The sequence below is a fragment of the Galeopterus variegatus genome, unplaced genomic scaffold, assembly GCF_000696425.1.
Source record: "Galeopterus variegatus unplaced genomic scaffold, G_variegatus-3.0.2 Scaffold663, whole genome shotgun sequence".
Lineage (NCBI taxonomy): Eukaryota > Metazoa > Chordata > Mammalia > Dermoptera > Cynocephalidae > Galeopterus > Galeopterus variegatus.
In genome coordinates, this window is record NW_007726774.1 from 392,824 (window position 1) to 419,739 (window position 26,916).

Sequence of the window (26,916 nt, forward strand, 5' to 3'; positions counted from 1 at the left end):
AGCCAGTGAGCGGGAACCGGTCTGTATGTGGGATCCGAACCCTCGGGCGGGAGCGCCGCCGCACTTCCCAAGCGGCGCACGCCGGCGCAATACATTACTGTTTTGATTATAAAAGTAATATGACCATATTACAGATCACTTAGGAACTAGAGAAGAGTAAACAACTCATAACCTTGTCATTCTAATATTAAGAGAAAAGTAAACAACTCATAACCTTGTCATTCTAATATTACCACTGTCTCATTTTGATATATTTCCTTCTAGTCACTTTTCCCATGCTTATATATATATTTTTAAATGATTGCCTTCTTTCTGGTGTTTCTCATAGCCCTTTTCTTGGAAAATTTTATTTATATCCACAGAACACTTTATCTCAGTCATCTGTATAACACCTCATTGAATATAAATGTTCATAAAACAGAAAAAAAACCTCACATTAAATTGAATCACCAGGCTGGCCGGTTAGCCCAGTTGGTTAGAGTGCAGCCTTGTAACACTAAGGTCACGGGTTTATATTCCCATACTGGGCAGCCACAAAAAACAAAAACAAAGGGCCGGCCCAGTGGCACACTTGGTAGAGTGCGGCGCTTGGGAGCGCAGCGGCGCTCCCGCCGAGTGTTCGGATCCCATATAGAGACCAGTCCGCTCACTGTTTGAGCGCGGTGCGGGCACGACACCGAGGGGTTGCGATCCCGTTACCGGTCACGAAAAAAGACAAAAAGGAAAAAGGAGCTGGTACTGGGCCCTTGACCCCATGAACAGTTTGCCTTCTTGGATCACTGCCTGAGTGGTACATTCCTGACCAGGAGTCCCAAACTACCTTGGTGCTCTGATGTCTACTGACTCATCACACATTTTCTCAGCCTGGTTCTTCTCGAGGCCATTTTGGGCTCCAAAACAGACATAGGAAGCCTTCTGTTACATCCTAAAGTACCTCTGTCCAACCCCACTAGCACCTGTTGGGAACGTGGTAGAGCTGGGATGGACAGGCTGATTGGGGTGCCAGACTTGAAGGGAATAGTTTCAGGGAAGCTGAACTTAGAGCATATTTCCAATAGTTTCAGTCTGTTTTTCCCTCCAAATATAAACCCCAGGCCATTCTGTTTCATGTTTTGAATGATAGGCAAGAATGATCTCTCAGCTGAACTTTGGTATTTCTATTTGTGGAGTTTACTGTAACTGGTGGTACATTGGCCACTCTGGATTGAGTGCTCTGAGGTGAGAGAGTCTTCTTAGAGGTACATAGACTATGCTTCAGACCCTGAACAAGATCCTTAGAGTGTTTGAGAGATAGAGGTACACAGACTGCCCTTTGGAGCCTGAACAAGATCATTAGAGTGTGGGAGACTGGCCTCTCTCGTACGAGATGGACTAATTGGCTGTGGCGATCCCAGGCGTTTAACTAAATAGATGGCTGTGAAAGAATTATAGACCCCAGGAGTAGTCAGATAAGTCCTCTGCTCAGACTGTCATCCCCTCCCCTCCCCAGTTTAGGTTCTGAGCAGTATTGGACTTGTAGGCTGCAGTTGTCTGTGTCGACTTAACAGGCTGCAGGTGTCTGTTTCCGTTACATGAGTTCCATGGCAAGGGCTTGTGCGTGATTCCAGTGTTAGATGAGTCCTTGTACAGGCAGAGTTGGGGCATGCTCTGGGGAAGAGTTGCCTGGTTCATCACACTCTGTTTTATTTCTCACTGCTTGAGAAATAAAACAGTTAACTGTATTCTTCTAGGCCCCTAAACTCTTTTGGTTGAGTCTTCCTTTTCAGAAGCAGATGTATTTGCATGCCAAAAGTCATAGCTCTGTTTTATTTCTCACTGCTTGAGAAATAAAACAGTTAACTGTATTCTTCTAGGCCCTTAAACTCTTTTGGTTGAGTCTTCCTTTTCAGAAGCAGATGTATTTGCATGCCAAAAGTCATAGCTCTTTGCTTTACTACACAGAGGCTTGTGCCAAAGGAAAAGCCTCTTTCTTTAGTCAGGGTATTTCCCCTTCTCCCTTTTTACTTTGTCATCGTGATTTTGGGACTCGTTAGCTGGCGGCCTGTTTGAGGTTGACTCTCCTGCATTTGCCACTGGATTTGTACTGTATTATTTGGAGATGGAAAGTGAGCAGTTCTTGGTCAGAACCCTCCTCTGCTTTTAGTTGTGTCTGATAAAGGTTACAAGGCCCTTCTTATAAGGATAGCAGGTCTAAGTCGATGGCTGCCTGCTCTAGGAGGCCATCAGTTCCTTCCTGTGGAAGAGGGTCTGAAATGGAAGTCAGAGTGGGAGAAGGGGCTGATCCTGCTGGAGCCAGGCTTACCTCCCCTGGGTTCTGAGGGAAGATTCTTTCCTGATCTGCACTTCAGCCTGCTCTGAATGATGGGAACATTTGTCAACAAGAACCTGAAAACAGTTCAGAAACAGTTAATAATAGTAATTAGAATCGATTTGTATAAGGTAGCTATTTACTTTACAAACTAACAACTTTTGATGTTTTTTTCCTTTGCCCTTTGGACTCCCAGCCCTATCATCCTTCTTTATGTCCTGTAGTGCAGTTCTCCTCCTTCTGACATCCCATCTGGGACCCAGATGAGACCCCTTGCCTCCCTAAGCACACGTACACATGCTCACATTGCTGGGCTGCTTTTTGAAGTCCCAGCTCTCTTACCCTCTCTTTACACCATAGGCCAGATAGCCTCGTGGCTGAGAAGGGGATTTCTGCAGTCTTGGGATTTAGAAAGCCTCTTAGCCAGTCGTGCTTCAGGAGGCACGGATCTGATGTGGTTACAAAATCAAGTCTCTGTTTGATTTGTTTAGGCTCTCAGTTGACAGCCAGCAAGACTGGTGGGAAGCTCTGGATCTTCTCTTCTCCAGTGTGAGAAGAGCACCTGCTAGGACTTCACTAGCAAGGCCCTGTGGAGGCACCTATGGGCTCAGGCTCAGCTGGTGATAGCCCTTTCACTTGCTCTTGGTAGGTGGAGCTAAAGCTGTCTGTGTCTTTCTGGACTACTTTGAGAAAGGGTGGAAGTGATGAATAAATTAGGCCTCTGGTCTCTACCACCAGAGAGCTGGTGAGTGGATCCAAATCATTTGGAACTTTTGTATTTACACTCAGGAGAGTTGTAACCCTCTCCTTCCAGGGAGGAACTAGCCTGCAAGGTTAGGACTTGAAGAGGGAAAATATTTGATAATTGGGTGAGACTTATCAGAACCAGGATCGGCTTTCAAAGACCTGACTAAGATTCAGGAAAAAACAAAAAATTCAGGATCCTATAAGATTTTGATGATAGTAATGGCTGAAATTTTAGGAGATTTAGGATGTGGGAGAATATCAATGGTTAGTGTTCATTTAGATTAAAGGAGGAAATTTTAGAGGGCAGTGAAGGTCTGAGGTGAGAAGGCATTCAGACTGTCTGTTGTGTGGCTGTGTAGTGAGACCAGACCCTCAGCCTGGGTCAGCCTTCCTGGACCATTAATAGGGCATCTATGATGCTGGGTGACTGTGGGAACAGGGTGACAGCTCAGGGCATAGAGACCCTCTCCCTGCAGCAGGGCAGCCATAGGTGATGTTTGGTGGTAAAAATATGCAGGCATTGGGAGTCCTGTGACCATTTCAGATCATGGCTCTTTTTGGTTGTAGGTTAGTACAGAGCAGAAGCAGCAGATACAAAACAGTCATGCAGACTTTCCCTCCCTCTTTTTAAAAAATTTTCTCTTCACCTTATTTTTCCACAGTAGAACCTTCTCCCTGTTGCAACCTGGGCCTTGAATTCTTGCTCTAAGGATATAGAAAAGCTGCATTGTTTACCAGACATGGGAGGGTAACCCAGTACTGTCCTTCCATTTTCCCCAGTTTGACAATATAGCAGCTCCTTCGACTGTCTGGCTTGGGGAAGGGGATACCATTGAAGTAGAAGCCTCGAACCAGACTTTCCCTTTATTGTGTCCACTCCAGGGTGAGGAAGGAGGGTCATGCTTGGCACTTAGATTGGGTCTTCTTGGGAAGGGGGCTGAGCTTAGCAAAGTCACTGTGGACCCTGGGCTAGGCTCTGCGAGCACTGTCTTCTCTGCCCTGGCTGGTGTTGCAGAGCCTTGCCCACCTAACCCGCCTGCACCCTCTGCTCCTCCCACAGTCGTCAGTGCTGTTAATGGTCAAAGTCAAATATGTAGTCACGCAGGGTGGGCCGGGTCCTCCTTAGGCTACTTTCTGGATGTCATTTTTTAAATATGGAAACAAGCAGGTGCCTTCCCAAAGAGGCTTGGGCTGGTATATCGAACCAGAAACAAATAAGCTAAAGAAAGTTTGAATTCCAAGAAGAAAGATGTTGACAGTCTGTGTAGCAGCTGGAAAACTTAAAAGCACCCACCATTGGGACAACCCAGTGAATATGAACTTGCAATATCTATTATTTAAAAGAAATGTTCTCACCTCGGGTTGATTGTGGCGTACAGTTCGTCATGAAAATTAATTGTTCAGCTGAAGCTTTGAATTGTTTTCGTCAAGTATGAATCACTTGCTTTGGTTCCTGTATATTTTATGACCCCTCTGTCAGTGACACCCCCCACCCCATGTACACAGTGTGAATTTGTAGCATGATTGTATAAACCTCTACGTAGAAAATGGAGATTTCTTGCTCTCTGAAATGTTAAGCACTAACCAATTCATTTCTGTGCCCTTTAGCCTAGTATGTCTGAACTTACTTTCTTGTTATATATTTAAACTTTCCCTCTATACTATAGGTTTTGTGGCATCCCATGGTCAGGTGGAGAGGAAGCTGCCCCTTGCAGAACTGTACTGTAACCATTTTTCTTTTATAAATATTTTCATAGGACTGATTGTCCATAGGGCTTGTAATAAAATTTTAACACTGTGCTGTGAAACCACGATGGGGAATCTCCATTGAAGGCCACTTCAAAGGCACCTGAAAGTGGAGTGTTATATCTATGACTTATTTCGTGTTTCCTAAGGACATTAAACCTAATTTCCACCTTTTCATTCTGTTTCAGCCTCCTGTATAAGAAGTACCATATTTTCTGCCCATCATACTTTGTAATAAAATTTGAACATGTATAGATTGAATTTCTTCTTGTGATGAATTCAGTTCTTCCCATTTTGTCACTGTGGTCATGTTCCAGAGACACTGGCTGGGGGATTAGACTGCATTCCAGCCCATTACACTCTGACAGCCTGACTCCTCACCTTTTATCTCCTGTTTGGTCATTCACTTGTTATTCAGTTAACAAAACGTGGACTACCTACTCTATGCTGGGGCTGTGACCCTCACATTGCTCGGAATCTACCAGAGGAAACATCTACATAAATAACTGCAATGTTGTGCAAAAACAGGGGTGTATTAGTCTGTTTCTGTTGCTTATAACAAAATACACTGAACTGAATAATTTATAAAGGAAACACAATTTATTGCTTACAGTTTTGGAGGCTAGGAAGTTCAAAGTCCAGGGAGCACATCTGGAAAGGGTCTTTGTGGTGGCGACAGTGACCCAAGGGTCACAAATTGCAGAGCAGAGAGAGACTCACCTCTCATGTGCTCTTTTATTTTTTTATTTTTTTCCTTTTTTTTTGTCTTTTTTTTTTTTCGTGTCCGGCAACGGGCCACAACCCTCAGTGTCGTGCCCGTACCGGACCGGGACCGGCAATGGGATCGCAACCCTCGGTGCTGCGCCCGCCCCTCACTCAGCCAGTGAGCGGGAACCGGTCTGTATGTGGGATCCGAACCCTCAGCGGGAGCGCCACCGCGCTCCCAAGTGGCGCACTGTAGCAGTGCGCCACCGGGTCGGCCCTCATGTGCTCTCTTAAAACCCTCAGAATCACACCCCTGACCACCATTATTAATCCATTCACTATGGCATGGTCCTACAATATAATCACCTCTTCAAGGCCCCACCTTTCAATTACCATAATAGGACTTCTCACCCTCTTTATACTGTCACAGTGGAGACTAAGTTTTGGGGGGATGTTCAACCCAATGCAAGGGGTATATATGTTCATACATATGTATGTTGTGGTCCTGAGGAGGAGGTGATCACCTCTGCCTGGGTGGAAGCAAAAGGGGATCAGGGAAAACTTCACAAGATGAAGGATGCTTGAACTGGGTTTTGAAGGCTGATTAGGAGTTCTCAGGGAATAGGGAATGTTTTTTAAGGAAGAGAGAACATCCATGTGCAAATCTATAAAGGCAAGAAAGAGTATGGTCATATTCAGAATTACAAGTAGATGTGAGGTTTTGTACAGGGAATGGGGGGAACTGGCTAGAGAGGTAAGCAGGAGCCAGATCTGGGACAGTCTTTTGTGCTTTGCAAAAATTTTAGAACTTAACAATCCTGTATAAGACTGGAAAATTTACAGAGAGGGAAGTCATGATCAGAATTGCACTTTAGGAGGACAGGGAATGAAGAAAGTCCCTCTGGCATGGTGTGATACAGGGAGTCAGTTCACCTATTGTAATAGCCAAGATGAGAAAACAAAAGCCTGAACTAAGGCAGGAGCAGCAGGGGTGAAGAAGACAGAGCACAAGTGAGGAGATTTAAGAGATGGAGTTATCAGGATTCAGTAATCTATTGGCTGTGAAAGAGGACAAAGAAATGAGAACTCCCATATCTCTTAGGCTTGGACACCAGGCTCTGAAGGCTGACCAGGAATTTCCAAGGCCAACCTAGTTTCCCAAACCTATGCCCCAGCATGGTAGGATGGGGAAGGGGTTCCTATCCCCCTGTTATTGAAATGCTGTGCATCTTGGATGAAATACTCCCCCCCATTTATTTTTATGTTTATTCTTTGTTCATGTTGGGCCATTTTAAGGGAAGAGAAGAAAGGCAAACTGATTGGGTAGCCAGTGTTCAGTAAGTGCCTGCTACCATGTCAAAGGAATGGCATGGGTCTGTGAAAAGAAGTATGTACTCTTGAGAATTTAAACTTTATGAGCGCCTGCTGGCGCTGTTGGAACTGTGCTATTCGGTCTGACAATGTATACTTTATGGGAAATACATGATTCCTGCTCTCCTGGTTTTTAAAGAGAAAGCTGGGAAAGTAATACTGTATTTATCGTGATAGGCTAGGCTATACTGTAGTAACAAACCCCCAAATGTCAGACTGAACATGACAAAAGTTGCCTGCTGGCGCTGTTGGAACTGTGCTATTTGGTCTGACAATGTATACTTTATGGGAAATACATGATTCCTGCTCTCCTGGTTTTTAAAGAGAAAGCTGGGCAAGTAATACTGTATTTATCATGATAGGCTAGGCTATACTGTAGTAACAAACCCCCAAATGTCAGACTGAACATGACAAAAGTTTATTTTTTTGCTTGCAAAGTCCTCTGGAGGTTGGTCAGCCTTCCTCCAACCTGTGGCTACATCATCTAGAACATGTGGCCTGCAGGTTGCTTGGGGTGTGGGGAGGGGGAGGGAGATAACGTTTTTCAGGATAGGCCTGGAAGCTTACTCACTCTTTCCCATATCTGCCACATTTAGTCATGTGGCTCCAACCTAACTGTGAGGAAGGTCAAGAAATGTAGTCTTCCTATGTACTCTGGAAGAGGAAATAAAGTAGTGAATAAATAATAGTGTCTCTGCCACACCAGCAAATTGGCAAAGTATCTGGAATAATAACAAATGTCATCTCATTTGTTGAGAGCTATTAGTACTGGACAACACATGTTCAAACCTAATAGAATGATACCTTCAGTCTTTAGCTTCCAAGGTTCATTGTTAAGTGATTTTGATGAACGACAACCAGGCCTCTAGAGATAGTTCAGTCACCTGTGAATTTATCTTGAGAAAGTAAATATTAGCTCAGACAGAAAGTAAAAATCTGCCATTCATCACAGATAAACAGACACAGATGAAACCAACTGCAAAGTTAACAGGAAATATTTCGCCCAAGCACCCACTGCAACTTAAAATATCATAACAACTCCCTTCTGTGAGTAAGTATATTTTTAAACCATTACTGAGAAACTTTGTTCTCTCAAATCATAGGCTGACAAAGTTTTCCTGTTTAAAACTATATCTGAGAATGAAGCCTCACAGTCTTGCTTGGAGGAGCTAAGCCACTTTGACATGGAGAAGCGACCTGGATTTCTATACCCCAGGTATAGAGCTTCAGAGCACAGGTTTCTGAACACAATATTCCACATTTATCTTAACTTTGTACTATCTGGGAGAACTGATCTCCTGGGTCCACTTTGCAGCCCAGAGCTGATGTTGACCCTGTTTTTACACATCTTTGTTTCTTTGAGCCTATCAAACTGTATTTCATTTAAATGTCACCTAACCTCCCCCTTCCCCATAATCCTATAATAACCATCTTTTCCTTCGTTTGGTGTGACACCCTACTGTTCCTCTGGTGTGCAGTCTCCCTTATTGCAGTGAGTCAATAAGCCTGACTTTGTTGGACGATAGGTTTGCCCCTGGTGAGCTTAGATCGATTGAATTAGGGTAGTCTCAAAACTTGCTTTGGACTCTACACTTACTTGTGAGTATAAATTCTATTAATTTGCTTTTTGCTACTCTTTTCTACTAATTTACTTTTTGCAATGTAACATGTATAACAAACTGTACTTTTAAATTCAAAGAGTAATACTATATGAATGGCTAGGAAGCACATGAAAAGATGCTCAACATTATTAGTCATTAGGGAAATACAATCAAAACCACTTCACACCCAGTAGGATGGCGATAGCTATAGCCAAAAAGAAATAACACATTTAGTGATGATGTGGAGAAGTTGAACCCTCATACATTGCTGGTGGGAATGTAAAATGATGCAACCATTTTGCAAAATCGTCTGGCAGTTATTCAAAAGGCTAGACAGACAGTTATAATATGACCCAGAAATTCTACTCCTAGGTATGTACCCAAGAGAAATGAAAACATTTCCACACAGCAATGTGTACATGAATGTTCATAGCACCATTATAAATAATAGTTGAAAGTGGAATGGATAAATGAAATATGGTATGTTCACAGAGTGAAATATCATGGTAATAAAAAAGAATGAAATACTTATATATGCTACAACATGGACGAACCTGAACCCTGAAAACATGACGCTAAGTGAAAGAAACCAGTCACAAAGGACCACATAGTGTATGATTCCGTTCATATGCAATGTCCAGAAGAGACAAACCTATAGAGACAGAAATAAATTGGTGGTTGCCTAAGCTGCAGGAATTGGGGGGGGTAAAAAAGGAGTGGCTACCGATGTGTGCAGGTCTTCTTTGGGGGATGGTGAAAATGTAAAATCGATTGTGGTGACTCTAAATCTACTAAAAACCATTGTATACTTTAAATTGGTGACCTGTATGATATGTGAACTATGTCAATAATGCAGTTATTTTAAAAAACAAGAACAGTGTTGGGCACAGGAATTACAGTCCTGCTCTCAAAGAATTTAGTATCGTGGCAGACCAATATTTTGATATGAAAAAGGTAAATGCTAAGGTACAGGCATGCATGAAGGCCACAGAGTAAGGCATTTGAACCCAAATAGAGAATTTGGAGGTATCTTCCTCAAGTGGAAAATAATGCCTGGGCTGAATCTTGAAGGAAGAAAAAAATTAGCGAGGTGAAATGAGGTTGAACATAGGTCATAGGAGCAATCTGGTGTTTTTAATCTGCAAAGTACAAGGAGAAGAGTGCTGGGCCTATCATAAGTAGCTTGGGTAATAAACAATAAAAAAATTCATAAGTGAACTACTACTAAAAATTCGAAGGGGTGTAAGAGGGTCTCCGTGAGGAGGTGATAGCTGAACTGGGTCTTGAAGCATGATAAAGATTTCACCAGTGAGACAGTGAAGGATACTCCAAACAGAGAGAAGCAAAGAGGTGATAAAGAGCTTGTACTCAGGGTACAGTAAGTAATTCTCTCCCAGGGGAGTGTAGCATCAGGACATGAGACTAGAAAAATGAGTAGATCTGAGATGATGGAGGTTCTACTATGATAGTTAACATAAAAGCAATGCCCGTATGACTCTGTGTCCATTATCCCATTTAATCCTCACTAGGCCCTGGGGTCTTCCCCCTCACCTCCAAGCTGATCCGTGCACACCCCACAGCTGCCCCACCTGAGACCAACGTCCCCCAGAGACCCATGCCCGAGGGACTTCCTGCCCTGGCCCCCACCTGTCTCTGCCACCCCCACCACCTCACACCACTATGAGACGCTGGACAAGGATGCAGCAGAGGTCAGCAGCACTGCTGACAGATGGGATGATGAAGACTGGGACAGCCCGGAGCAGGAGGCCAAGTCTGTGTTGACCCAGCAGGACGACTGGAGCGCCGGGGGTCAAGCAAGCCGTGCTGGGCAGGTCAGCAACCCAGACCACAAATCCCTAGAGTCCGACTGGAGTAGCTCGGAAGCTGAGGGCTCTTGGGAGCAGGGCTGGCAGGAGCCAAGCTCCCCAGAGCCGCCCCCTGAGAGCATGAGGCTGGCCAGCGAGTGTAACCGGGGTGGCCCGGAGCCCAACAAGGCAACACTTTTGCTGCCCTATCCGCACGTCCCAGCGCACAGCTGAGGCCGGAGGTGTGGGACGAGGACAAGTAGGAGTCTGGAGACTGAGAGATGGCAGGTGCTGCAGGGAAAAAGCGCGAGGAGCGGAGAAGGGAGAAGGCAGCCAAGGGCTTCATGAAGCTGGGAGCCCGGAGGCTGGACTGAACCAGCGTGTCCGGGCTTCTCCTTGGCGCAGAGCAGGCCCTCGTACAAACCACGGGAAAACACACACACACACACACACACACACACACACACACACACACACGAGAGCAGGCCCTCGTACAAACCATGGGAACACACACACACACACACACTCCTCTCAAGGCCATTCTACAGGTAAGGAAACAAATATAGAAAGGTAAAGAAATTTGCCCAAGGTTACATTAGTAAATGGAACAACCAGGGTTTGAATCCACCCACTCTAACTCCAGAGGCCACAAGCTTAAACTGTCCTGCTTCGGGACACTGTCCTGCTTCTCTGCCTAACACACCAAGCCCTTTGGACTTAATCTCACCAGCATGCGGAGCCACTACAGTTTTTCAGCAACTGCCACTTCTGTTTCTTCTCCATCTTCCCCTAATGGCCTTCGGTTTTCCCTTTTGGGAGAGCAGAGAGAAAAATCAAGAGGGGAGTTTGGCTCCACAAGTTTCGTCTGATCATTCTCCCTCTCCCGAAAGGCCTGTGACTCATGTGAATCTGTCCTGAGCCATCTCTTGCATTTAGGGGCTTAGTCACTATGACTACTGCTGCTATCTACATAAGACTTTATGACTTTAGAGATCCAAGGGCTCATTTTGTGTTTTCAGCCTTCTCATGTTGGTAATGAAGTAGTAGCATCCTTAATGATAGATAGGAAAGAAGACTTTCAGAGGGACTAAATGATTGGACAAGTCACTTCGCTGGCGGCGGTTTGTTCACCTGTAAAATGAGGCGGTTGAACTGCGTATTCCTTTGCAACAACAACAAAACATTTATCACTCTGGATCTTCCCAGAGTTAGGGAACAATTTGGAAGCAAAATGAGTTCCATAACTCAGACGTATCTCTACTATATCATAGCAGGAAATAAAAGCCGGGGCTCTCCAGGCAACCGGATGGGACCGAGCCCCCCATCACTCCGCCTTGTCCGCTTTCTACGCAAGGGCAAGAAAGGAGCAAGTCCCGAGCGGCAGCGGAACGGACTTTGCGGGCGGTGGGGACGTGTTTTTGGAATGGACCCGGGAAAGGAAGTGTGCTACGCCACCAAGAGTCCCTCCTCCCGGCTGCTGCGGGGACGCGGCGGGGTCAGTCGCGGTTGGGCTGCTCCGGACGGGTCTGAGCCTTTGGGTCTGTGGTGACGGGCAGAGGTGGCCACAGGGTCCGGACCTGCTTGTTCCGGCGGTGGATGCGACAGACTGACCTTGGTCGCTGTTATTTGTAGCTTGCAGCCCAGGGTCGGAGCCGATGGCGGCTTGGGCGAGCAGGGCCGCTGCCCGAGGCTTGCGGGCGCGAGACCCCGGGGTCCGGACAGTTACTCCGCGCGCTCCCCTTCCCTCCCAGCCCGAGCCACCCGGCCGCGGCCCCGCTCCGGGCAGAGCACTGCACCTCTCCGCAGCGGCCCCCGCCGGGCACAACAAGTGGTCTAAAGTCCGCCATATCAAGGGTCCCAAGGACATCGAGAAGAGTCGTATCTTTGCCAAACTCTGTCTGAACATCCGCCTAGCGGTTAAAGGTGAGAACATGACGATCACCCACCGCTGGCCGCCGCTGTTCTCTCCGTGCCCCAGGCCTCGCTTGCCTCACGTGGAGCTGTGCCGGGGGTCGTGGTGGGCCCACCCTGACTCTTCGGCTCTTCGTTTTCTTTTCATTCCCCAGTTCCCACCGTTGCTTATCTCATAAAAACCCTCAAAACATCTACCTACGTGAGTTGTCCCCACTCACCTTTCCAGACGCTTAGCGTCTGCCAGCTTGTCAGAGAGGGAGCTGTTCTTGAGAAGATAAGATGGTAAAAGTGACTTCATTCAACTTCTTATCTGGGTACATAATAGAAAGAGATCCTAAGAGGTCAGATGTGTGTCTCTTCTGAAAAGACAAACCAAGATCTCTACAGTTGCCCCTGGTAGCATATAGGTGACCTAGGCCCCAGTTTGCTTCATTTGGGTTTCCTGAGACACATTTCCTTCGAAAGTAGGTTTGAACCATGTCTTTTCTCAGTTTTGTAGCCACCCTAAAAAGGTTTGTGTTTTTTTGTTTTTGGGGTTTTGTTTTGTTTTGTTTTTTGCATTTAGTGTGAGCCACCTGTAGGAGTGGCGAAAAAATTCTGTAAAAACCATGGACTTTGGAGTCAGGAAGACTTGGTTTCTGTCACTGACTAACTAATGACCTTGAGCAAGTGGCTTAACTGCTAAGTTTCCATTTCCTTTTCTGTGAAACAGTGGTAATGCCCACCTTGAGGTAGTTTACAGAACATATAGCACTTGGTTAATGTTAATTTACCCGTACAACTCATGTCTGATATTTCTCTTTGCTTCCTTTTCTTCTGAATTCTTGATATTAAGTTCAATCACCACTACTGAGTGTTTATTTTGTGTCAGGCACTGATAATTCAAAGATGAGATACAGTCCCTATCCTTAGAGATAGTGAGCGTGATTGCAGTGTCACGTGAGCATTTCAATAATTATGCTCAAAGTAGTAGAGCAAGAGCAAAGGACATATTTTTTTTTCCTAAAAGATGACCGGTAAGGGGATCTTAATCCTTGACTTGGTGTTGTCAGCACCATGCTCACCCAGTGAGCTAACCAGCCATCCTTATATGGGATTCGAACCCGTGGCCTTGGTGTTATTAGCACCACACTCTCCCGAGTGAGCCACAGGCTGGCCCCAAGAGCAAAGGATATTAATAAGTCAAGGATGTTGGTACCATCTGTGTTCCTTACCTCTTCATGCCACGCAAAGTGATGTTTGCTGAAACCTAGCAGTGATACCCATCCCTAAAGACAGGGATTGGAAACCTCTTTTCCAAAATACTTCTCCATATCCCATTCAAACACTAGACAAAGTGTTCTAATGGAGAACAAAGTGTTAACCGGCCACTGTTGCTGTAGACTGAATGCCTACACGCCCAACCTCACCGAAGCTTAATCCCCACTGTAACTGTTGAGAGTGGGAAATCCTATTAATAATTGAAATGTGGGGCCTTGAAGGGGTGATTAGATTGTAAGGACCATGCCCCTGTTCATGGGTGTGGCTCTCAGTGCTTTAAAACGAGAGCATGTTAGGGAGAGCATGTTAGGGCTGGCCCGTGGCTCACTTGGAAGAGTGTGGTGCTGATAGCACCAAGGCTGCAGGTTCGGATCCCTATATAGCAATGGCCAGTTGGCTCACTTGGGAGAGCGTGGTGCTGACAACACCAAGCCAAGGGTTAAGATCCCCTTACCGGTCATCTTTTAAAAAAAAAAACAAGAAAACGAGAGCATGTGAGAGTCTCTCTTTATCTCTCTGCTCTACCATTCTGCCATGTGAGACCCCTACATTACCGTCACCACCAAGGCCTTCACCAGATGTGCTCCCTGGACTTTGTACTTTCCAGCCTCCAAAACTTTAAGCAATAAATTTCATTTTCTTACAAATTATACAGTTTCAGGTATTTATGTTATAAGGAACAGAAATGGACCAATTTAACTATTTTGGCTAAGGGGAATGGGCTGGGAAGTCCCTTTTTTCTCCCATGCTGTAATGAGATGGGTAAGGAAACAGTTCAAGACTGTTTTCACTTAGCTCACTCTTTTTTCTTTATCCAGAGGGAGGCCCCAACCCTGAGCTCAACAGCAGCCTGGCCAACATCTTAGAGGTGTGTCGCAGCAAGCACATGCCCAAATCAACGATTAACACAGCACTGAAAATGGAGGTGTGTCCTCAGTTTGACATTTTTGTTATTGATTACAGCCCCCACAGGTCCATGTCTGGAAGCCTGCTGAACACTTCTTAAATCATCAGAGAGAATGGTAGTATTGTGGTTAACATCCTCAACTGAGAGGCATCTAGGGGCTGTCTGTCCTTGGCCATTGGTTGTAGGAACACAATCGGGAATAGGATGGATAGACAGTGTATAGAACCATACAGCCGAGGACTGCTCAGTTGAGTTGTGAAGAGATGGAGTAGAAGAAGGGGCACAATGTGGGGAAAGCCCTGATATTAGGTTGAGGAATGGTTTGTTTTTCCTTTTCAGATGTTTATGCCCTAAAGAAGAAAAGCTAGTTCAAAGAGGTGGGGGTGATAATGACTATGGGAAGCGTAGTGATGTGGAGCTCAGGTGAGGGAACATCTTTTCTTCCGGGGCAAGTGGGAAGGATCTGAGGAATAATAACAGTAACAACTAATAGTTGTTGAGTGCTTACATAAGGCTAAGTACTTTGGTAAGAATTCTTCTGTAGTGATGTGGAGCTCAGGTGAGGGAACATCTTTTCTTCCGGGGCAAGTGGGAAGGATCTGAGGAATAATAATAGTAACAACTAATAGTTGTTGAGTGCTTACATAAGGCTAAGTACTTTGGTAAGAATTCTTCTGTATGCGTTATCTCAATGAGTCTTCAAAACAACCTTAAGTGGAAACTGAAGCACTGAAAGGTTGGGTGACTTGACTCAAGTCGCACAGGAAATGACAAACTTGAAACCAGACAGACTCCAGAGCCTGTGCTCTAGCCATTATATGTACTACCTTCCTGTAGGCCATGGTGCAGATAAAGTGGTGGACACAGGATTTTTCCCCCACCCAGTAACCCTTTATTTTCTTTGTGAAAGAGGAAGGGAAAGGTTATCTCTTGAGAATTCCTGGAAAGGTGCAGAGCAAGGTACTCAGGGACAGTAGTGAAGATCAAATGCGTGGACAAGGGATGAGTAGAAGTGTGTGTGGGGGGGCGGGGGACAGATGAAATTGGTCATTAGAGGTTTGGATTGTTTGTTTGAATTTTGAGACTATGCTGTTTTCAGCGGCTCCTATGACAATGCTCAGATGTATGTTTTTTCTGCAGCAGTACTCAGCAGCCCAGAGGTAGGAGCATTGAGACGTCACAAGTGGGTTTCATGTGGAATGGGGTATAAGAGGATGAGTCTTGGTAGGATTGACTAGGCGATAGATATGGGATTTGGCAGGGGAGGGGAAGGGAATAAGCAAAACTGGGAGGTGGCTGATTGTGGACAAACAGATTCCCTTCTAAGTAAGGGTAGTATTTTTATTTTCTTATAGTTTTAAAAAATTTTTTTATTTAAAAATTTTTTTTGGCAACTGGCTGGCACAAGGATCGAACCCTGGACCTTGGTGCTATCAGCACCACACTCTAACCAACTGAGCTATCTGGCCAGCCTGATAGTACTTTTTAATTACCTCAAAAGTTGGTCCCAAGGGCTTATTCTCAGAGGGTGGGGAGAAAAATAAAGACTTGAGAGGCCAGGCTCCATCCTAGAAATCCCATCCCATGGAGTCAACTTCGTGGTGCCTGTGGTTCTGGGCTGGCATGTGGGAGGGAATTGTGAAACAGGAAAATGCACTTGTGTTGTTTATTGCAGAAAACTAAGGACATTTATTTGCTGTATGGGGTTCGAGGTCCTGGTGGCTCTTCTCTGCTCATTGAAGCGTTATCTAACAGTGGCTCCAAGTGCCAATCAGACATAAGGCATATTCTGAACAAGAATGGGTAGGTGTGTGTCTGTGGGGAGCGGGAGGGGATGGAACCTTTAGATTCCAATTCTGTGCAAGGCAAATACTGTTGATCCCTGATGGTGTTTCAAGTATTAAACACACTTCCTTCTTAGCAGAATCCAATGGGATAATTGAATTTCCCTTAATGTGTTCTGTACTAGGCAGGATCAAAAAGAGATGTTCATCATGTGAAGAAGGGAATCTTTGTTCCATCTGTAGCCACGTAATGCCCAGGTCTTAAAATGTTCCACCAGGACTGGAGTCTTAATGACATAGGAAATAATGGGTGAAGTCTTTGCATCCTCCCAGCTCTAATCAGAGCAGATTATAGAGGGTGGGGATATTCTTGGACTGTTCCCTTACCCAGCAGCAGCTGCATCTTCTCTTTCAGGAAGAGAGCTGCTCCATGTCTGTGTATATTCCATAGGATGGGTAGGAAAGGGAGAGTGTTAGAAAGCTGTATTTTATGGAGGCTGAGTGTATAAAGTCATTCACTCACTCTGACCCATTTCCTTCTTTGTCAGGGGAGTGATGGCTGAAGGAGCTCGTCACTCCTTTGACAAAAAGGGGGTGGTTGTGGTTGGAGTGGAGGACAGAGAGAAGAAAGCTGTGAACCTAGAGCGTGCCCTGGAGTTGGCAATTGAAGCAGGAGCTGAGGATGTCAAGGAAACTGAAGACGAAGAAGAAAAGAGCATTTTTAAAGTGAGTATGTTTGGATCCCTGTACTGGCCAGCTGCCAATAAAATAAAAAATAAGAAAACTTAAAGTGAGTATGGAGCCTTTCTGTTTGGTGGCTTCCAGAAAGGTCCTAACGGATGCCTTACAGCATGCCTCTCTCGGTTCCTTCCTTCCTGTGCCCGGGGTACAGGTGAGACAAAGAGTTCACATCTTGCACCAACACTTATTAAGTGCATACTGGATAGGGCCTACTATACTGAGGACTTGAGTAGGATTCAGAACATTGAGAACTGTCTCTGCCAGTGAAGAGCTTAAACCCAGTGATACAGCAATTCCATTTAGGACTTTGCAAAGTTCTTTCTGGCCTTGTCTTATCTCCCAGCTTCTCACCTCTTGACTTTCCTTTATTCCTAGTTTATTTGTGATGCCTCTTCACTGCATCAAGTGAGGAAGAAGCTGGACTCCCTGGGCTTGTGTTCTGTGTCCTGTACACTAGAGTTCATCCCCAACTCAAAGGTGCAGCTGGCTGACCCTGACCTGGAGCAGGCTGCTCATCTCATCCAGGTTCTCAGCAACCACCAGGATGTGATTCACGTCTATGACAACATCGAGTAACCAGTCTGTATGTGCGCCTGGCCTTCTTCCTAGGCAAGTGGCTGCCATTCTGGAGCACAGGCTTCTGCAGCAATCTCTGAGACTGCAGCAGTGGGAGGCCTAGCAGGTTAGGATGCCTAAGGCTGGGACTTGTGACCTTGAGGCCAAGGGAATCCCACACTTCTGTAGGACCTCTTTGTTGGCTCTGCTGGTGTGTCAGAGCCCACCTGGATGAGTCTCCCAACACCCTCCTGGGTCTGGTCAGACTATGACCTTAGGTAGTTGGCCTTTGTGGGGATTGTAAGTGCTGTGAGGCCCTATGTACAAGAAACTGCTCTTAAATAATAACAGTGATTGAACTTGGTTGCTGCATTGCTGTTGTATGGCTCTTGAGTTTTCCTGAGTTTGTATTCAACTGTTGGGACCCTCTGGACTAACTTTCAAGTCCATAGGCTTATTCCTACTACTCCAATCCCAGGACTGTTGTTTATTTTTTTGACTGGGCATAGAAATGTAGCTGCATCCAGGCACTCTGTGGTCTAATGCTGGTCTAATGGCCATAACCTGTCATTCATTCATGCAACTAATATTTCTCTAACACCTGTGTACCGGGAAGTATGTTTTTCTAGAGCACAACCTGTTCAACTGGTGCCTTGTATTAGATCCTGCTCTAAAACATAAGACCTCAAAGGGAAGACACAGGACTGCTCTGTACTGGAGCTGCCCCAGAGCAGTGTGAGCTACTGTGCACACATCTTTGTTCTCTTTGTGTGGCCTCTGTGCCCTTCTTTCACCACAGAGCTTAAGGCTGTAGCCCAATAGGAAGTCAAGTGCCAATGATAAGGGACTCCTCAGGCCCTGCTTTGCCTGGGCCCCTGTGTGTTCTGAGATTGGTCAGAGTGGACCTATTAGCAGATTGGGCTGCTCTCAGGAAAGGCTACACCAAACTGCTTGGTCCCCAGAATGCCCAACCCTAGCTCCTTTTCATCTCTGATGCCAAATGAAGGGGCACTGGGAACTGGAGAGGAAACAGGAACAGAAGGAGGTGTGAGGGACTCAGTTAGGATCCTGGCTAGTGGGAAATAGGGCCGTTGGTATGTTTTGCTCCTAATAGTCAGTTCTGGGTTTAGAAAGGCCAGGAGGGCCAACCACCTGTGCCAGAGCCTGTCAAGAATGTCCGGCCTGAAGTGGCTTTTCGATCCCCATTATCCACCTACTTATAAGTTGTTTATGCCAGTCCTGAGCTCAGTGTAATTTTCCAAAAGGAGCCTCAGGTAATTAAGGATGGAAAAGAACTAAAAACCAAATAGACTATAAATGATAACTTCATCTTCTCAGAAAAGCAGATTACTAATTCTACAATGATTTCAACAGCTGGAGAGCAAGGGCTAGGGGGAAGAAAACCAATGAAATAACCCATGATCATGCCAAAGAATTTTCTCTTATATACTTCATTTCATAATTTTAAAACGAACTGGTATTCTTCAGTTTTATAGGAAACAGCTTTTCCAAGTATCTGAATAGCACATCATTAAAATAGCTCAACCTAAAGTTTATATGCTGCTTCATAATTTATAAGATACTTTCATATGTTATTTATTTGATTTTCCCACCAAGCCTATTATATAGTCCAAGTATTTATGCACAGATGATCTTATACCAAGCAGGTGAGACCAGGTCTTGTGCTGCATCTTATATATACATATATATATATATTGCCCCCCCCCAAAAAAAAAAGATGACCGGTGAGGGGATCTTAACCCTTGACTTGGTGTTTTCAGCACCACACTCACCCAGTGAGCTAACCGGCCATCCCTATATGGGATCCAAACCCGTGGCCTTTGTGTTATCAGCACCACGCTCGCCTGAGTGAGCCATGGGCTGGCTTGCTGCATCTTATATATACATATATATATATATTGCCCCCCCCCAAAAAAAAAAGATGACCGGTGAGGGGATCTTAACCCTTGACTTGGTGTTTTCAGCACCACACTCACCCAGTGAGCTAACCGGCCATCCCTATATGGGATCCAAACCCGTGGCCTTTGTGTTATCAGCACCACACTCTCCTGAGTGAGCCATGGGCTGGCTTGCTGCATCTTATATTGATAGGCCTTGGTTTATAAAATAGCCCTGTTTTGGAAATGTTGAATATAAGTTAATTTGGAGGAATCTGATCATTTCTAATCTGAGAAATCTGTACTAAGGGAGCCCACCGTTAAAGGGAACTTGGCTACTCATGTGAATAGACGTCCTCTAATAGATAGAACTTATTATTATGGATTGTTGCATAACCAATTTTCTTACATCAAGCCATTCTTGCAGTACCACACACTAATAGCTCCTGTGAAGACAGCTCTGCACTGACCCCTGGTGGTGCTCTGCAGTTAATAGGGAAAGGGTGAAATGAACCTTTACTCAAACCTGTTGTGCTGCCTCCAGATATGGTAAAGAGACCTTGAGCTAGTTAAATAAGATGGTCACATCCATATGATGAGATATTATGCTGCCACTAAAAATTATTTTTCAGGGCTGGCCCGGTGGCGCACTGGAGAGTGCGCCGCTTGGGAGTGCGGTGGTGCTCCCGCCGAGGGTTCGGATCCCATGTGGAGACCGGTTCCCGCTCACTGGCTGAGCGTGGTGCGGGCACAACACCGAGGGTTGCGATCCCGTTACCGGTCAGTAAAAAAGACAAAAAAAAAAGGAAAAATTATTTTTCAAAGAATATTTTATGTCAGAGAAATGTTTACTGTACAATGTTAAATGGGAAAAAAAGATACAAAGCTATATATAGAATATGTTCCAAATTTCAAAAACATATATATATATATATATATATATATATATATATATATGTTTATATAACATACTGTATGTATGTATTATATTATTCTACTGTTTGGAGCCAGTCTGCTAGGGAACAAATTGGCTCTGCCAATTGCTAGCATTTTTGGACAAGAACTTAACCCCTTTACACCTGTTCTTTTACCCATAAAATGGGGATAATAATAGTACCTATATCATAGGCCTTTTTTGAAGATAAAATAAGTAAATATATGGTAAGCACTTAAAACAGTGCCTGGCAGTAGTAAGTGTTCAATAAATGTTGGCTTTTTTCCCAATAGGTATGAATGAACATTTTTTGAAACTGAAATGTGATCACCCTATACACTTTGCTTTGTGACCTGTTTTGTTTGTTTCACCTCACAATATATTCTGGGTACTTTTTGGTATTAGTACAGAGAAGTCTCTTTATTCTTTTTAGTAGCTACATAACATTTTATTGTGTTAATGTGCTGTAATTTATTTAGCCAGTCACTATCAATGGACATTTGGGTTATTTTACAAAAGGTGCTGCAATGAACATTCTTTACCTTTGCAAAGCATTCTTTATTTTTTTGTGGCTGGGTGGTATGGGGGACTTGCAAAGTATTCTTTAGGATAAATTTATAGAAGTGGAATTTCAAATTGAAAAAGCAATTTTTATTTAGAAGTAAATGTCAATTTATAAAACATCATAGTTGTAAAAATCTTCTATGAGATATACACTATTCCTTGACAACAAAGATAAACTAACTGGTTGAATAGGTAATCTGAGTATATTATACTTTACCTCAGAATTAAAAGAATTTTCATCAATCAGGTGGTAGGTTTGTTGGATTTTTTTCCTTTTTACACCAAGCCCATTGATTATCCCCTAAGAGAATTCACTCATTTATATTTATTTTTCCCTCTTATGTGTTCATGTATTCCCATGTTCTTCAAAGAAGAAAAGAAAGTGTGCAACTGGTGTGTGATTGGGCTCCCCTATAGGACCAGCACTTCCTTTTTTTTTGGCCGCTTGTCAATCTGAGCCCTTGACATTTGTGTTATAACACCACACTCTAACCAATTGAGCTAACCAGCCAGCCCACAGGACCAGCACTTTCTGAGGCCGTGAGCACTGGTGGCAGGTTGTGATTCCTGGGGGCAGGTTATGGCTCAGGTGCTTACCCAGGGGTATCCACTCAATGTAAAACCAGGGGGATAGCCTTGAGAAGGCATGGCCCAGCTGGGAAACTTCGCATGGGGAAAATGAAGAGTGAGGAGAAAAAGCAATCTAGAAAGAGAAGATAAAATACATAACTAAAAGGGCACAGTCAGGGAAATTGCATTCAACTACTAACATTCTCATTTGAAATTGGCTTATTCATTCAATAACATTTATGTTTTTTGAATGTGCTATGAAAGATGGTGGGCATACCAATTTGAATGACAGCTTTTGTCTTTATGCTTACTCTGTTAAAGGGAATTACAATAGAATGCAACAAGTACTTTGATGAAGAAAGTACTGGGTGCTCTGGGAGCATGTCAGAGGACCTTAACCTGGGTTTGGAGGTATCTGTCTGGTAAGGCTTCCTGAAGGGAGTGACGTTTAGGCTTAGTTCTTCCTGGAAAATGGGGGCAGGAGCAGAAATGGAGGAGAGGAGCACTGGATACAGAGAACATAGCACATGAAGAGATATAGAGAGAGTTATGTTTGAGAAATGGCCAGTGGGTCCATGTGGCCAGAGCATAGAATTTGAACAATGGGGTTGGCAGAGGTGGGAAATGGAAAGACTCGTGGCTGGAGAAGAAGGAATTGGTTGGGTACTAAAGGACCTTGCCTTAGTCAGTTTTCTGTTGCTTATAACAGAATACCTGAAACTAGGTAACTTACAAAGAAAAGAAATTTACAACAGTCCGGTTAGCTTACTTGGGAGAGTGTGGTGCTGGTAACACCAAGGTCTTATGGACCAGCTAACAAAAAACAAAACAAACAAATTTATGAGGGTACTTCAAAAAGTTCATGGAAAAATAGAATTAAAAGATAATACAAATCTTTCCATGAACTATTTGAAGTACCCTCATATTTGTTAAAGTTTTGGATACTGGGAAGTCTAAGGTTGAGGGGGAGCATCTAGTGAGGGCCTTCTGAGGCAGAGCAGGGCAGAGCAGGGCATCACATGGTGAAGGGGGCAAGAGCATGCTAATGTGCTTCTTCCTCTCATTATAAAGCCACCAATCTACTCTGTGATAACCCTTTAATCCATTAACCCATTAATTCATGGATGGATTATCCATTCATTAAGGCATAGCCCTCATGATCCAATCACCTCTTAAAGGCTGTATCTTTTAAATACCATAGTCAGTTACCTTTTTACTACTGTTACAATGTGCATTGAGTTTCAGTGTGAGTTTCAGAGGAGACAAATATTCAAACTGTAGCAGCCTTCATTCACATATTCAGCTTATCCTAAGAGTGATGGGAAACTATAAAATTTTTAAGCAGAGTATGACGAGATCAGACATCTGTTATAGAAAGATCACTCTGATATGAATACCCATTGAGAAGCTGTTAGGCTGAGTAATCCAAGTAAGATTTGTGTGGTTTGAACTTGGATGGTGGGACTGGGGATGGGAGAGGAGTGGATAGATGGACAAATGGTCAAGATTGGCTGTGGGAGAAAGGAAATGGAGAGGAAGAGCTCTCCAATAACTCAAAGATATCTAACCTGGGGAACTGAAGATGGAACTGAAGATGGACAGAGGAAATATAGAGGACAGTGATGATGCGGTCAGTTTTAGACCTGTAGGATTTTTTCTTCCCCCCGGCTAGACTGTTTAGGGATCTGAACCCTTGGACTTGTAGGATTTGAGGTACTTGTGGGATACCCAAGCAGGGATGCTTCTGGAGCTCAGAAGAAAGACTTGCCCAAGCCAGAAATAGAGTTCAGATTCTGGAATCCTCAGTGCATGTGGTAACTAACTGCTGTGTGGGAATGCTTGACATGGCTGGTTGAGGGACAGACAATGGAAATGAAGCCCACAAAGAAGGCAGATGTAAGAAAAGTAGAAGAAAAATCAAAAGGCCCTTTTCAGCTAAAGACTTCTGTAGTTGTATTGCAGTTCTCTATGTGCGAGGCTCTATTCTAAGTGCTGGTGAGAGAACAGTGAGCAGGATAAAATCTCTTTCTACACAGCTTATGTTTGTTGTAGTTGGAGGAAAGCAAACACGTAAATATACAATTTCAGGCACTATGAAGAAAAATAAGGCAAAATATGGGAATATAGAATGACGGAGGGGAGAGAAGCTATATTGGATGGGGTGGTTAGGGATGACTTAAGAATTGACATGTGAGCCCAGACCTGAATGAAATACAGAAATGGGAACATCTTGGGGAAGAGCATTCCATGCAGAACAAATGGCAAGTACAAAGGTCATGATGTGAGAAAGTTTGGTAGATTCAAAAAATGGTAAGAAGGCCAGTGTGGCTGGAAGACACCGATGGAGGGAGAAAGTGGTAGAAGAGGTAGGAGAGGATGGCTGGAGCCAGCTCCTGTTGGGCCTGCCAGGTCATGACAAAGAGTTGGGTTCTGAATGATGGGAAGCCATTGGAGGGTTGACAGCAGGGGAGTGATGTCATCTGAAGTACATTTGACAAGGATCCCTCTGGCGCTGTGTGAATCATTTGTTGGGCTGCCACAGGGGAACAGGGAGAACAGATAGGAGGCTAGGGCAGTTGTCCAAGAGAGAGAGGGTAGTGGCCTGGACCAGGGTGGTAGTGGTGAGAAGTGGTTGGATTCAGATTCATTTTGAAATGAGCGTTGAAAAGACTTGCTGAATGTTTGAATATAGAGGTGTTGGGGAAAGAAAAGATTAAGGAAGACTCCTCCTAGGTTTATACTTTAACAATTGGGAAAACAGAGGAGTAGGATTTTGGGGGGGAAGGAGGGGAGAAGAATCGAGTTCTTGTATAGAACATTGGAGATGCATATTAGACATTCTAAGAGAAGCTGCAGAATAGAACTTCAGATACAGGCCCTGGAGTGGGTATTAGATTTCCACTGGCATAAATGTGTCATTTTTTATATTTATCTCACAGGTCAATAAAATTAAGGGGTAGATCTGGGCCTCAGGTTGACAGATGGTGACTTCCACATTGGTCTATTATTATATACATTCTCAATGGAGTGATACTGTCCCCAATGGGATGAAAACTGGTTCTTAAGGGATGGAAAATAATCTTAGATTATACCGTGGTATGTTGCCTTCAAGGCTCAACTCTGACAAAATCTTATTCCTCAGTATTTAATCTCCCAGGGAGAATTTAATTTTTTTTAAATTTTCAGCTGGCTGGTGTGGGGAGCCGAAAAGTTTAAATTTTTTTTTTTTTGGTCCTTTTTGAGACCGGCCGCACCGTGCTCAGCCAGTGAGCGCTGTGAGCGCACCGGTCATCCCTATATAGGATCCGAACCTGCAGTGGGAGCGCTGTTGCGCTCCTAGCGCCGCACTCTCCCGAGTGCGCCACGGGCTTGGCCCTCGAAAAGTTTAAATTTAATTATTAAAATTTTCTCTTGGTGGGGGTGAACAATGAAAAAAAATTGTTGAGAAACACTGTCCTAGTGCAAGAACATGGCCTTTGGGAGTCAGACAGACCTGGTATGAATGCTGACCTCCACAACCGGACATGGTACTTAACCTCTCTGAGCTTCACTTTCATCAATTAAGTGAGAATAGCATTTTTTTTTTTTTTTTTTTTGAGTGGCTGGTGTGTGCAGAGATCTGAACCCCTGACTTTGGTTTTATTACACTGTGCTCTAACCAACTGAGCTAACCAATAGTATTATTTACCTCAGAGTTATTGGAGAGATTAAATATGATATGTCTGGGATATAGCAAATAACTAATAAATATTAATTTTTCTTTTCCCTTTATTCTATCTCCTCTTCTCAGAAAGGAGATTATTATAGTTAAGGAACTCCGATAAATTGGGTAGGGACCTAATCAGGTAAGAGTATGAGAGATTTAAAAGCTTGTTGGAGGGGAAAAAAACAAAACAGAACAAAACTACTAACAGCACAAGGGGTTGATTAAATATTGGGGGGTGGGTGTGAAAAAGGAGGGGGGAGCCAAAGGTAATTCTTAAGAGATTTAACACTCAAGGCCACCAGTAAAAGTTTAATTGACTATTGAAAATGGGTCTGAGAAAGATTATTCTCGAGTCGGACATATGACACTGGAACAGGGACCAGAGGAAGGGAGCCCACATTAATTGTGGTGAACTTGAAATCTGGAGATCTGCGTGTATAAAATGTTGAACAATGGGAAGCTGGGGAAATTAATTATGGGTATTCTTTATTTTGAAACATCATGCAGCCGGTACAATTGTTTTGGAACAATATTTGGTGACACGGGGCAACACGAAATAAAATGTAAGCACACTACAAAACAATATGAAGCTATTTTTGTCAAACGTTGTATATCTAGCTAGGAAATAGATAAAATTATCTGTGGGCTGGGATTTTTATTTTTTATACTTTTCTGCATTTTTCAGTTTTTCTACAAAAAGCTTGTGTTGTTTTTATAACCAGTAAAAGGACGTTCCCCCCCACCACCCGAAAGAACTTCTGGCGGAAGTCAGATTTCCTGGGACCCACATTCCAGCCTAGACCGGAGGGTGTGGCCCAGGAGGTAGGAGACCCAGGGAAAGGGGGCCAGTGGCGAGGCCACCCCTGCCTCCCGGCAAGCGCAGCGTGAGGACCGGAGGACTAACGGGGTGGGCTGCAGAGGTGGCCACAAGCCGGGAAGCGCTCGCAGCCAGACCTTCCCCGCTCATAACGCTCCCCGTGCTGGGCACACGGAGGGGCAGGACGCCGGCTGCTGGAAGCTCCCGGACCGCGGAGGCGGCCGAGCACCAGGAAGGCGGAAGGCCCAAGCGCCCCTCTAGCAGCCTTCTCCCAACCCCAGCCCCAAAAGTAGCCGGCGAGGAACAGCGCCAGCCCGCGCACCCGCCGAGCCTTCGGTGACTGACTGGAGGTGGGAATGTGGGCGGAGCCTCAGGCCAGAGCTGTGATTGGAGCAACCAGCACCTCCCGGGGAGAGACGGCGAGAGCGCCAGCGAGGGATGCGCAGAGGCGGGTGCTCAGAGCCCTCTTCATGATTGGCTAGCAGCACAGGGAACCGAGCGCTGTCTCGATGATTGGCAGGCGGCAGGCAGGCCTCGGAAGCCGCCTTGGTTGCGCCCATTGGCATCCTGCGCGAGTAGGCGGGATTGGTTTATCGTGCGTTGCTGATGATTAGCTGGCGGCTGAGAGTTAGGGTGTTGGAGAGAGCGAGATGGGGGGCAGCGGGGGCAGCCGGCTTTCTCCTCTTCATTGGCTGGTGAAGTGAGGGGGGGTGGGTGCGACGGCCCGACGGGTGCCTGGGATTGGCGGGTGCTCGCGTGAGTGACAGGCAGGGGGGCGAGCTGCGCGACCAGCGGTTTGTTTTTCCGAGCGTTCCTGAGGTGGAGAACGGTGGCCGGACGGAGAGGCTGCGGGACTGAAGCACTGGCGGGCGGGCGGGCCGAGCGGCGCCGCCAAGGCCGGGCTGGGCCGAGCCCAGGAGCGTCGGGGATGTAGCGGGACACCCTGCCCATGCCACAGCGCCCGGCCGCGGGCGGAGCCCGAG

The 26,916-nt window shown here is 45.1% G+C and overlaps 2 protein-coding genes across 2 annotated transcripts in view; both read left to right on the forward strand.

Moving 5' to 3' along the window:
* DCAF7 (DDB1 and CUL4 associated factor 7) overlaps positions 1-10,517 on the forward strand; it is a 41,791-nt gene extending 31,274 nt beyond the window's left edge. The window contains exon 7 of the mRNA XM_008571156.1: positions 10,059-10,517. Coding sequence (XP_008569378.1) covers positions 10,059-10,517 — 459 coding nt within the window. The remainder of the gene's footprint in view (positions 1-10,058) is intronic.
* A 1,209-nt stretch (positions 10,518-11,726) lies between these two features.
* On the forward strand, positions 11,727-17,816 carry LOC103589228 (translational activator of cytochrome c oxidase 1). Its single transcript, XM_008571140.1, has 5 exons — positions 11,727-12,206; positions 14,276-14,382; positions 16,040-16,167; positions 16,697-16,874; positions 17,265-17,816. The coding sequence occupies exons 1-5, from the start codon at positions 11,939-11,941 to the stop codon at positions 17,463-17,465; spliced, it is 882 nt and encodes a 293-aa protein (XP_008569362.1). The 5' UTR covers positions 11,727-11,938; the 3' UTR covers positions 17,466-17,816.
* Positions 17,817-26,916: the final 9,100 nt, after the last annotated feature.